The sequence below is a fragment of the Dromiciops gliroides genome, chromosome 6, assembly GCF_019393635.1.
Source record: "Dromiciops gliroides isolate mDroGli1 chromosome 6, mDroGli1.pri, whole genome shotgun sequence".
Taxonomy (NCBI): Eukaryota; Metazoa; Chordata; class Mammalia; order Microbiotheria; family Microbiotheriidae; genus Dromiciops; species Dromiciops gliroides.
In genome coordinates, this window is record NC_057866.1 from 249,576,694 (window position 1) to 249,590,237 (window position 13,544).

Here is a 13,544-nt window from a genome sequence, read left to right on the forward strand (position 1 = left end):
ACCATGGGCAAGTCACTTAACCCCAATTGCCTCACAAAAAAAAAAACAACCCGCCCCCCCAAAAAAAGCTGTAGTTCTGTCCATGGATATACCTTTGTTGTGGACTGAGCCTGACTCAAGACAGTCCCCCCTCCCCCTCTCCCAATAGTTTAAGTTAAATATTGGAACAAGATGAAATACTCATAAATCAACTGTTAACAAAAGGAGATTTAATTAGTCAAAGCAGGAAAAGGATATTCAATAACCACAGACAGTGAGGACACTTAGCACCTCCCTGTTGCTTTGTACTCAAGAGATGAGGAAGCAATGTCTGCATCCTGATGTCTCTGTTCCTCTGAGGCAACCAAGTCTCATGGAGGGTCTCAACATCTTTTAAAGCAAAATCAGCCTAATTTGCACATAGGGTGTTGTAGACGGGAGGGCTCTCTATACGCTACAGCCTCAGTTCAGATACAGTGCTAGGACAAAATGAGGCATTTGTGAGTCACTGAACATCTAATAAAGGGGGTTTACTTTGTCCTAGCACTCCGGAACCAGCCCCACTCATCTCCATCTGGCAACTTGTCTAGTGAGTCATCAGGCAGATGTATGGTCTACTGCACCCACCGAGTCTGAAAGGGGTACAGTCCACATGACATGGGATTTTTATTGGACAAAGGCCAGGAAGCTACATCAGAAAATCTGTGCCCAAGAAAGCTTTACCAGGGAAGCCACTAGGAAATTGGGTTGGGGGAAGGATTGTATATGGAGAGGAAGCTGAGTCAGGGTAAAGAGTAAGGGGAACTGGGGCAGCTAGGTGGCACAGTGGACAGAGCACTGGCCCTGGAGTCAGGAGTACCAGAGTTCAAACCCGGCCTCAGACACTTAACACTTATTAGCTGTGTGACCCTGGGCAAGTCACTTAACCCCAATTGCCTCACTAAAAAAAAAAAAAGAGTATGGGGAAGTGCTTCAGCAAACTACTGTGCTCCCACAAGGGAGGGAGGGATGGGCTTCAGCTCTTCAAGTGCTGTCCCAAATCCAATCCCTAATTCGTCATCTCTCCTTCACCTTGACTACATGACTGTGGAAATTCTTCTTAAATAGCTTTAAACTGACATATAAGAAAAGTACTTTTCTGTACATTGACCTCAACACTCCTATTTGTGTCCCAGCACTAGCCTTTAAAGACAATTACATAAGCAATTATATAAGTGCATTTTAAAGTCTAAAATGAAAATACTTGTATATGTTGATACAACTTTCATTTTACAAAGTTAAAAGAAAAGATCAGAAATTATCAAGAACTTAGAAAAATTAAAAATGGCAGGCTTGCAACTCAAAATCCAGGTTTTATAACTCCAAATTCAGTAAAATGTAAACTGCACCATATTAGCATAATTATCAGTTTTTAAATTGACTGTTTTCTTTGAAGTTTCTATTAGAAAGACATCAATACATTCTTTTTGGGTTTTTTTTTTGGGGGGGGGGGTGAGGCAATTGGGGTTAAGTGACTTGCCCAGGGTCACACAGCTAGTAAGTGTCTGAGGCCGGATTTGAACTCAGGTACTCCTGAATCCAGGGCCGGTGCTTATCCACTGCGCCATCTAGCTGCCCCTAAATACATTCTTAAAATACACATGATATGTAAGGAAGGGGATTCTGTGGAACAATATAATTATTTCTGATTTCAATTTTTAAAAGTTGGAACCATGAGTGAATGTAAAAATGCCTCCAAAAGAGGGCAGCTAGGTGGTGCAGTGGATAAAGTACTGGCCCTGAATTCAGGAGGACCTGAGTTCAAATCCTGCCTCAGACACTTGACACTTACTAGCTGTGTGACCCTGGGCAAGTCACTTAACCCTCATAGCCCCACCAAAAAAATAAAATTTAAATTAAAAAAATGCCCCCAAAAGAAGAGAGAATGATTTTTAAATTTGTTGTTCTTCATTCATTTCAATTGTATCGAACTTTTTACGGCCCCATTTGGGGTCTTCTTGGCAAAGATACTGGAGTGGTTTGTCATTTCTATGTTCAGCTCATTTTACACATGAAGAAACTGAGGCAAAGAGTGTTAAGTGACTTGCCCAGGGTCACACAGCTAGTCAGAGTCTGAACACATTTGAACTCAGTCTTCTTGACTTTATTTACACAGTAGCAATAGCTAGTACTTCTAAACTGAAATTTAAACAATCATTAGTTTGTATAGATAGACTGTATTAAAGATAGTCAAATTTAGGGGGCAGCTAGGTGGTGCAGTGAATAGAGCACCAGCCCTGGATTCAGGAGTACCTGAGTTCAAATCTGGCCTCAGACACTTGACACTTACTGGCTGTGTGACCCTGGGCAAGTCACTTAACCCTCATTGCCCCACCCAAAAACAAAACAAAACAAAACAAAAGATAGTCAAATTTAAATATTCTGATTGGTATACTACATAAGTATGTAGAGGATTTAAATTAAAAAAAAATTTTTTTTTGCCTCCATTTCCAGACATATTCCTTTCCATTTCCATTGCCTAGCCATGGGATTAAAAAGGCAATTTAACAAAACTGACCAACACATCAACAAATCTTAAGAGTATAGGCAATGCTTCACCCATGGTTCATGATGCATCTCTCAGATGCATAAGCTTTAGAATTACACAGCAAAACTACATTTTATGGAGGGGCACAAAGACCTTGAAGAACACTGTGATGATAAATTTTAACACTTTATAACTGTGTTCATAGAAATAAGGGAAAAATAAACTTGAAAAATATAATTTCGTCTTTCCTTCTACCAATACCTCCCCATCAGTTTAAAAGGAAAACAAGAAAAAAAACACCACAAGTCACATGACAGATGCTTTTAAGTCAATTTCAAAATGTTTCACAAATTTTATAGATTGTGTCTCTCTAGATGATCAATCCCTACATGGAGAAAGTTTTCTGTGAAATTTCCACTCAGTGTGATTTCTCAATCTTCTTTCATCTCTTTCACTTTATTCAGGGCTGCCTTGAAACAGGATCACATGGGTCCTCCCAAGTCAACATGACCCAAAAGAAGAGAACAGGAACAATGTTTTCCTTAAATCCCTCCCTCCTAGTGGAGAGGTAGGGGCACTGGGGGATGGCAATACCACTCCAGAATCTGGTCTTCTGGACAGAGAGGGATGTTTCTTTTGAGCAGTGTCAGCAGTAGGGGGTCCTAAAGTTATTTTAATGAATTTTATGGTTCGTGAATAAAGTTTCAGAGTTCCAGTTTCAAGCATGAATCCCTCTGGTCTGGTCCAAGACATTTAGCATAATCAGGAGAAGTGGAATGCAATGTCTTGGTGGTTAATTTTTGCACTGCAGTAGGAGGGAAAGCCTTCGGGGAAAAGTTGAGTCTCGAATGGACAAATAGAGACTGGTACCCCTTGCCCCTAGTGCTTTGGAATATACGTAGTCTCCTCAAAAGTAAACTTTAAAAAAAAAAGTAAACTGTAAAATAAATGGTGCGATTACCACCAACCCTATGAGCAGGTAAGTTATATGATTCTTATTTTGAAGATAAGGAAAATGAAATTCAATAAAAGAGGTAAAATAGGGGCAGCTAGGTGGCGCAGTGGAGAGAGCACTGGCCCTGGAGTCAGGAGGACCTGAGTTCAAATCTAGGCTCAGACACTTAACATTTACTAGCTGTGTGACCCTGGGCAAGTCACTTAACCCCAATTGCCTCACTAAAAAACAATAACAACAACAACAAAACCAGTTTAGTTAATGACATTGCCTGTAGTTTTAGCATTTTCTCACAGTTGTTCCTTCTCTAAGTGATTGGCTACATCTGTGAATTGTGTCTAACTTAGTGGAATATTTTCCAATCTTGTGAAATGACAGTTGTTTTATTATTTAACATTTCAACAACACAACTCTGCAATAAAATAAAGGACAATATTATAGGGAACTGAATATTTGAGTTAGAGCAAATGTTATTTCCCCATAATAAAATTAAGGAACTGGTCTGGAATGTGGGTGTTGGAGCTTTGTTTACAGGAAATTATTTGTCCTTTCAAAAGCAAAGCTGCAAATTCAAATGTGAGGCAAAGTTCTTGGATTGCCCACTACAGTATAGTTAAATTTTGATTTGTCGCGTACATTTTTGTGGGAATCGGACTGCTAGAATACACATGCTTTTGGGTCTGGGTAATATGGATATAACAAGGTTGATTTTTCTAATTTGGCTAGCAGACTTGTTTCCTTTCTGTAAGTACTTATTTTCTCCAACAGAATAGAGGGTGTGTGTGATATTTTTTTGCTGGGCATATTTCTGGATGGCTGTGCGTAAAATGAATCATATTTTCCTGTTTTCTATTATAACTTCAATCAATCAGTACTGATGTCTGCTACAAGCCTAGCTGTGTGTTAAGTTATGTGTATGTTTGTCCTGGTTGGGGGAAGGGAGGAGAAGAAAGAAATATCTTTTATCTAGACACACAATTTGAGAAATCCTTTGCCTTCTTTTGTGATCTTCAGCTAATAAGTTAACAATTTAGAATGCATGTTTGCAAGTGTGCTTACCTGTCTGTAAAGTAGAGGGTAGAAATTGCCCCAATGTAGGTAAAATCTTTTTTTGGCAGTTTAAAAAAAAACATACTCACAAGAAAACCTACCCAAATTTATTGTTTAAAAAAATCCAATAACTTCTGTAGAGTTTACAGTGAGCTTAATCAGTTGATTTTTAAAAAGTCTTCACATTAAGAATAAACTTAAAAAAAAAACACAATACACTTTATGGAATATGGTCAGTGCATTTTCCACTCTATATATTCCCTACTCTCACTTTACCTCCTTTATTTTGTTTTTGTTTTTGTTTTGTTTTGTTTGGCTGCCCTTAACTGGGTTTTATTTTCGGGTATCCTTTGGTAAAGAAGATATTGTTCTAGCCAAGAAAAATCTTAAATAAAATTAACCTTGGGGCACCCCCCCAAAAAAAAAAAGAGAAAAAAAACTAACCTTCATAGAGGAGATTTTGGAATATTCGTCTTTTAAAGAAAAAGAGAACATACCTTCTGGAAGGCAATAGGTAAATTTCTCTGGATTCCAGATCACTAAAAAAAAATCAAGTTAAATTTTAGAATTCTACCATGTTTTCCTATTTTGTGACAAAGAATAGTCAACTCTTTGCAGAGATATCTAAAAATTCTGATATCAGTCTTCTACATGCACAGCCCTGTAATTCACAAGACGGATGCAGATTATCAGTTAGAACTATTGGATTGTCCTCTTACTAGATCTAACCATTGGAAGATCTCACACAACACTTTTTCCCCAGGTGTATTACTAAATTATACCATGGGGGCAGCTAGGTGGCGCAGTGGATAGAGCACTGGCCCTGGATTCAAGAGGACCAGAGTTCAAATCCAGTTTCAGACATTTAACAATTACTAGCTGTGTGACCCTGGGCAAGTCACTTAACCCCAACTGCCTCACAAAAAAAAAAAATGATTAAATTATACCATAGTCTTTCTAATATGATAAAGGACTTCCTAAACTGTGGCTGTGGGAAAAAGAAAGGAAAAATTCTAGAAACTGGAGAAGGCAGACACTGACCTGATTTCTCAACCAAGATTTTCATCTAAATAAAAAAAGTATAGCTCCTCTAATAAATTATGACTCAGTGTTTTGTTTGGGGAAGTTTCTATGCATGAGTCACAACAATGGTTTCTATATAATAAAACAAAAGAGAAAAATAAAGCTTGAGTGGTTGCATTCTAAGATACTGCCTTCTAGACAGTTCCTCCAATTGGAAAAAATGTAGAGTTCAATATAATACTCTTGAATAAACATGAAGAGGTCCTAAAAATAATACCTGTCTCAAACCCCCCCCCCTTTTATTTGGGGATTTTTGTCTTGGCTAAAGCAACATTAGGTATTTCTACCAAGGAAGCAGGGGTCATTTTGGATATAGGAAAGTGAAAACGGAAAGTAGAGACAAATATACCCAAGCCAGAAAGAAACATAAGAAATAAAAAACTCTAAATAACTTGGGGAGGGGAGGGGGAGGGGGGAATCTACATTAAAAAATTTCCCAGGAGCCAGTATAGATCTGCAAATGCAGGGGAAGGAATACTACTGAAATGAAGCAAATGAATAAGATTTCATTATAAACAGTACTATGAGTTAGAAAAGGGCAATATTAGAAACAAACAAACAAAAAAATGTACATCCTACCTTATCTGCAGAAGTCAGCTTTTGATTTATAGAAAGAAAAAAAAAGTTTAACACCAAATGACAACTTTGAGAAAGGGATTTTTAAGGCACCAGAGAGGTTAAACTGGTTAAGTTACAATGGAAAACTGAAAACAGAAAATACCACAGAGGAATACTTTTTCAGGGAAGGAAAAAGCATGGGGGGGGGGGGGGGGAGAAGATCAATTACAATCATCAGGGGGAAAACAGGTAACTAAAACTTTATCTGTTTTAATAACTACAATTATTCCTATTAGTATTAAGGTCATAAACCACAGCCTAGAAAACTGAAGTAACCTGCCACCCAGTAGATAAAACAGTAAAAAGTCAAAATCCTTGATTCTCACCCCTTAACTCCTAAAAATCTAAATCTTAAACGAAATTGAAGCTAAGAGATTTGAGAGATCCATAGCTATGATAAAATGTTATTTCGGGAGAATTTAATGGAATTATAGAGTCACAGATTGAGTTCAGAAGTGTCAAGTCCATAGGCACACAGACCAATATGAGTGCAATGGAAGCAGATTAAAATGTACATGGGAAATATTTAACAAACAAAAAAAACTAAAACAAACCACAGATAATATATCTTAAAACTAAGTTGGGGCAGCTAGGTGGCACAGTGGATAGAGCACTGGCCCTGGAGTCAGGAGGACCTGAGTTCATATCCGTCCTCAGATACTTAACACTTAATAGCTGTGTGACTCTGGGCAAGTCACTTAACCCCAATTGCCTCACCAAAAAAAAAACAAAAAAACCTACAACAACAACAACAACAACAACAACAACAAAAACCTAAGTTAACCTGAGGTCTAAAAATATCCTTCTGTAGGGATTTGTTTGCCATCATTGGTGAAAACCAAGCCCACCATTTTACAGATAAAGAAATGAGATTCGGAAGAGGTTAAAAGCTTCCAAAGTTACAAGAGTTAAGGGAGCAAGGTAAGATTTGAATCGAGGCCATTGGACCAAAAATCCAGTACCCTTTTCATTACACATTCTGCTTCCAATAAAATGAGCTAACCATCTTTAGCAAAGTTAAAATGCTACCAGCTAACTGGGTTGGTTGGGAAAGATAATGTATGCAAACTTTCTGAGTTCCCCTTGTATTTCATTTTTAGATGGTTAAGTAATTAGATTGATATATGTTACATGTTATATATCTTATATTAGCTTATTTTATGTTACATTATTAGAAGTAGAAGCTCCTAGCTTTCAGAAGATTTTAGTTCAAGTTGGAGATTTAGAGGTCACCTACTCTAAATACTCATTTTACAAATTAAGAAATTCAAATCGCAGAGATTGAATTCATTCAGTCCTTCAATTCAAACACTGACCCATTTGTGTCATGACTTATGCAGGGAATCCAAAGAGGGGAAAAAAAAAAAACCCCGAAAAATTTGCCCTCAAGCAGTTTACACTCTTCAATAGGTGGGGAGTAAGCTGATAAAAAATGCACACAAAGCAAATGGGTATAAAGCGCTTCTCTCCCCCCACAGAGGAGAAAGGAGAACACGTAAAGCTATCTCTAAGGTTGTTTCTTAGAAGTCTCCATAGCCTCCGGAAATCCTTGTGATACAACTCAAATTCATTCCAAAAAACCTTTCCCCAAAGTATCTCAAATTGTTTGTTCAAGCCTTCCCCCCCCCCCCCGAATTACTTTGTAATTGGAGTGTTTCATTTTCAAAAATATACATATTGTATCCCCATCACCTAGCATGTGGAGGAACTTAATAGATGTTTGCTTAATTTAATTCGTACTTCCTAGGTAGAGTTTCATTGTTCTCTTTTTATCCCTAGTTAAGTTGCAAAATGCCTGGCACATGATAGCCACTTACCAAATGCTTATTAAACTGAACTGAATTCTGGTTTTATATTAATTCTTCCAAGCACTGAAGAGGTTAATAAACCCACAATTCTTGTTTTTACTGTTAACTAACGTAGCTGAGAAATAAAGGATCATCTTGGTTTAATCACAGAAAATCACGAACTCCAAGTGAAGACCAAAGCAAAAGGATTCCCATCACCTCAATGATGAAAACACCTCTTAATCCAAGGTAAACATAAAATTAATTTTTTTTAACCCACCCACACACTAAATTTCAGCTGCCAATGACTACAGAACTAGTAATCTTAAAAAAGGGGGGAGGGGGAGAGCTAGGTGGCCCAGTAGATAGAACACTGGCCCTGGATTCAGGAGGACCTGAGTTCAAATCCGACCTCAGACACTTAACACGAGCTGTGTGACCCTGGGCAAGTCACTTAACTCCAATTGCGTCACCAAAAAAAAAAAAAGGGAAGGTAACAGTCTCTGATGTCACTTGCATTACCTATACTTAAGGATATCCCCATATACTAGCTAATAAAAAATGACTCATAATTAACTGAAAGAAACCCAACCGTTAGGAAGAAACCAAGCAAGGTCTTAGTCCTAACTCAAGCTACAATTAACCAAGAGACCTCTCTGTAAAATAGAAATAAATATAGACAAATTGCAAATGGTGCTCATCTACATCTTCAATTTATGTTATAAGGAAAAATACATATTCTTAATCAAAATGTTATATAAATTACTATGCTGCAAACTGCTTGCTCATTAGTGTCCCAATACCTTCATTTTCAACATTATTTTTCTATATTATTCATTTTTTTTTCTTAGTGAGGCAATTGGGGTTAAGTGACTTGCCCAGGGTCACACAGCTAGTAAGTGTTAAGTGTCTGAGGTCGGATTTGAACTCAGGTCCTCCTGAATCCAAGGCTAGTGCTTTATCCACTGAGCCACCTAGCCGCCCCTCTAGTATTCATTTTAATCATCATAGATCAGTAGCTATATCACCTTGAACTTCCTTGATTTCATAGATTTTCTAAGATAAAACAGAAGAATTAAGGACTTACAAAACACTGGTCCTGCTTTTGGTGAGTAGAAAGCTTTCCTCCCATAGAGCAAGATCCTCGAGTTCTGAAGCTTAACAACAATATCTTAGTGACAATTCTGCTGTCTGTGATTTTAAAGTTTGTCAACTACAGTCTAATTCTGGGAAGCCATTACCAGAGGAAAAAACTGCTAACCTCTGGTTTACAAGCAGTAAATCTAGGGAGCTGTGTTAAATACAATGCAAGAAGGAATAGAATCTATCCTCACCTACATATTGCATAAATGGTTGCTTTTTGGAGCCATCAAAAGACAAGTTTCTGCTTTTTAAAAAACTAAGGACACAAAACCATCTCCCATGACTTTTTTTTTTTTTTTTTTGCGGGGCAATGGGGGTTAAGTGACTTGCCCAGGGTCACACAGCTGCTAAGTGTCAAATGTCTGAGGCTGGATTTGAACTCAGGTACTCCTGAATCCAGGGCCGGTGCTTTATCCACTGCACCACCTAGCCACCCCCTCCCATGACTTTTTAATACAGTTGATTGGAGGCAAAGACATGTATCCTCTCTCATATATGGGGTTGGCTCTCCAACAGGGAAGGGGGAGGGGAGACAGCCTAGAACAAAGCATTCACATTTCCCACTAATATTCACCAACGACATTCCCTACAGAGCTGACTCAGTCTAAAGGATGCTTTATCGCCCAGGAAAAAAAATCCACAAATGTGTGTCATGTTAAGACTCTCTTATTTGACTTTTTCTAACTCAGTTTAACAACACACACGAAAAGCTTCATGGGTTTTCACCAGAAGAAAATGAGAATTATATATTATTTCTGTTATAAAATACTAATTCCCCAAGTTTCAAAACTGAAGCCAAGAAAGTACAAGCTTTTAAAATTGTTGTTAATTAGTTAGACAACAGCAAGTTTCATACTTGCTGAGAAGAGGCCTACTTTCTAAGGAAGAGAATGGAAAAGCTGACACAATGTTCCGAAAGTTCGAAATAGTGTATATCATACCTTAATTGATTTAATTTTCAAAGTCATGCAGCTGGGTAATGAACCATGGAAGTGAATGGAAAACAAGCGACATATGAAATATCATTTTAAAAACACTAAAAAAACATTAAAAAGCCATTAAAAACAAGTCATTCACATTTTCTTCATTTCATCTTCCCACCTGTGTAAATAAAGCAAAAACAAAACAAAAAACCAAAACATACCTCTGTACTTTTTAGATGAGAGAACTAGTGTCATTCAACATCACTCGGCTCTTTACAATCCTGAAAATAATTATTAGTACTTTTTTGCCATAAAATGTGCTCCTGCTACAAATAACTTCTCCCACCTTTAACTCTGAAAAAGGTTACTTCTCTCTGCCATGCTACTAAAATTCTTTCCATTTACAGGACACACATTTAAACTATATGCTCATAAAACACAGTGGAATGAGAAAGTGTTGAAGATTTTGCATGTGTTTCAATGTGTATGATCTCAATCCAACACTCATTTTGCCTCCTTATATCAGTGCCCAGTGGGCAAAAAGTCTATCAGCTTTCTCCTGTGGTATATAGTACAGTACATCCCCGACATAGGACACTCATGAAATGCTGCTGTTCAGTCGTTATTCATGTGTGTCTGACTCTTCATGACCCCATTTGGGGTTTTCTTGGCAGAGATACTGGAGTGGCTTGCCATTTCCTTCTCCAGTATATTTTGTTTGTTTGTTTGTTTTTTTCAGCAATGGGGGTTAAGTGACTTGCCCAGGGTCACACAGCTAGTAAGTGTCAAGTGTCTGAGGCCAGATTTGAACTCAGGTACTCCTGAATCCAGGGCCAATGTCCAGTATATTTTACAGATGAGAAAACTGAGGCAAACAGGTCTAAGTGGCTTGACCAGAGTTACACTGCTAGTTAAGTGTCTGAGGCTGAATCTGAACTCAAGTCTTCCGGATTCTAAGGCCCTGCTGCTCTATCCCCTGCACCACCTAGCTGCTGAATCATCAGTGCTACAAGAATCCAATTTTATCTAAGCTACCTGAAGCCTCCACCACCAGAAAAATCAAGTCATTTTCTCTTAGTTTATCCTGTAAGGTAGAAGGAATCTAACCCAGAAACCCCCAGGAATCACAGGATTTGTAACTGGATGGGACATCAGAAGTCATCTAGTCCCACCCCACCCCCAACCCCACCCCTTCATTTTAAGGATGAAGAAAGTGAGTTTCACATATAGGTGGAGGAGCTGGAATTTGAACCCAGATCCTCTCGCCTCCAAATCCTACAAGTCGTTACGCCATCCCAACCAAGATAAAGGACGGCAATGTAATCGAAATGAAAGATGAGTGAAAAGGAGTGGGAAATGTTTGTGTTTGGTACTTAGCAAAGTTGTTCCAGGATTCCCCAAATCCCAAGGCTCTTTTAGCCCATATCTCTTAAATCTAATGTAACACTGCATCAGTTATGGGGATTGCAAAAATGACCTGAAGTCATCTCACACATTCCCTTTCTCTCTGCATGTGTTACAAAATGTCTCCCATTGACACTGATATTAGGTCTGTGTGCAAGGAGGATGAATTCACCACAGAAGAAATCTGTTCATCATAAGCAAGTCTACCATCTTTGTGGTGACAGGTTCAAGGACAAATGAGAAGCAATCTAGAAGTGCCGGACATATGCTGCCTCTTCCCTCCATCACCGAGCTAAGGAATACTAGCAGGAATGGAGGAGGGAAAGTATGTAGATTTCTTCTCTAAGTACTCAGCCTTCACTTCTCAGTCACTTTTGCCTCCAGGTAAAAAGTCAAAATTGGTGGATCAAATTGGTGGACTGGCCCAAATCCAATTTAAGTGTTTCTTATCCATTAAAGGTAGCAGTGGACAAAATCTAGCCATGGAGTCAAAAAGATCTGAGTTCAGTTAAGATCTCTGACACATTCTGGTCACATAACCTTGCGTAGGAATTCAGTGCTCAGAGTAACTCTGTAAAACTACACAAATTGCAGAGAAAGTGTTAATCTGCATTGGTAGAGATTCTTTATGGGGAATTACCTATAGCAATGAAATTACAGGACTAGTTCCTATTTTCTATCATCACATACTGTGCTTCCCCCTCCCCCCCCCCCCAATCCAGAAACAGGCTTAGTCTACAGACCACATCAAAATAGAGGAAATCAAACTTCAGCCTGAGACCTGTTTCTCTTTTTACTTTTCAGAAATGGAGTTCTGGGATAAGAGGTTGCCTGGATTGAGAATACATCCAAGGAGTTAAAAAGCAGCTGTCTACTTTGGTAATTTGAAGTTTCTTTGGAAGTAGTAGTAGAAAGAGAAAACACCACAGAGCTGTTTGAATTTCAAGGTAATTAACTTGTTATCAAACAAACAACAACAAACCAGATCCAGTGACAACAATGGTAGTTAATTATTCTCTCCCTTTTCCAATTCGAAGTCCATCTCCAACCTTAGCCAAATCAGGAGTTTCACCCACAGCCATTTGATACAAAACTCCACATCTTATTAGCACAATCCTGATTAACACCTGGAAAGGTACCAAACACCTTTATCAAACATGAACTCTATTTTACCTTAACTCTATTTAATTCGCCTAAAACTCACAATTAATCACAAGCAAGGGTAACACAAATAGAATGAGCAACAATTCAGAAAAAGATAAATTAATCACATAGATTACTCCAAATAATTCCCATTCTCTTCCAAAACAAATTTCCAGTTTCGTTTTTCATTTTTCATTCAAATCAATTACTTCCTTACTAAATTACATGCACGCTAAATATGGAGTAACTGTAAAACAGAGAAAACTATTTTGAGCCCGGGGGTTAAAAAAATAAAGCCATTACAAGAGAAATGAGGAAAAAGCAATGGGAAAGCTACTTTCCCTACCATTTTAAACAACAAACCTTCCATCCCCTAAGGCCTTAGTTTAAAAAAAAAAAAAGTTTCTCCCCGTGCCTTCCTTACCTTGACGGGGAAGCCATAATTAAGTTGATAAAGCAGAAAGTCTGCAGTCCATCAACCCTCTCATCTGGCTGACCCTCCAGCCAAAATCTCCTTCTGCATTTGTTGAGGGTGAGTCAGTGGATGTCTGCTTCCTATCTCGCTTACGCACGGCACTCACTTAAAAAAAAAAAAGTCACTTTCCTACCTGTTCCCAGAGACTCCAGTTTCCTAAACTAAGCCTCTAGTTCAGTTTGGGATTACATGAATTCTGATAGACATCCGGGCACTCTGGGTTTCAGCAAGCTTGCCCCACTTTCCTAGGCACAGGGAGTTAGTTGTTAAGCTCCGGAATTTAAAGCACTTAATATCAAGCAGGGGAAGGGGGGCGGGGGGGGGGGGGGGAGAGACGACTCGGGAGAGGAAAGGAAAAGAAATGCAGCTAAGGAAAATCGCTTGGCCAACAACTCAAAGCAAAAAAACGAAACTTGGAAAAAAGAGGAAAGGAAGAAATCATTCCGTGGGCGACAGA

The 13,544-nt window shown here is 38.5% G+C and overlaps 1 protein-coding gene across 2 annotated transcripts in view; it reads right to left on the reverse strand.

The window, feature by feature from the left end:
• AFF1 (AF4/FMR2 family member 1) overlaps window positions 1–13,325 on the reverse strand; it is a 146,991-nt gene extending 133,666 nt beyond the window's left edge. For both annotated transcript variants that reach the window (XM_043971591.1, XM_043971590.1), the window contains exon 1: window positions 13,037–13,325. Coding sequence is in view for 1 of the 2 variants with exons in the window: in XM_043971590.1 (XP_043827525.1) it covers window positions 13,037–13,053 (17 nt within the window). In the remaining variant the exon portion in view is untranslated. The remainder of the gene's footprint in view (window positions 1–13,036) is intronic.
• Between the last annotated feature and the right edge of the window lie 219 nt (window positions 13,326–13,544).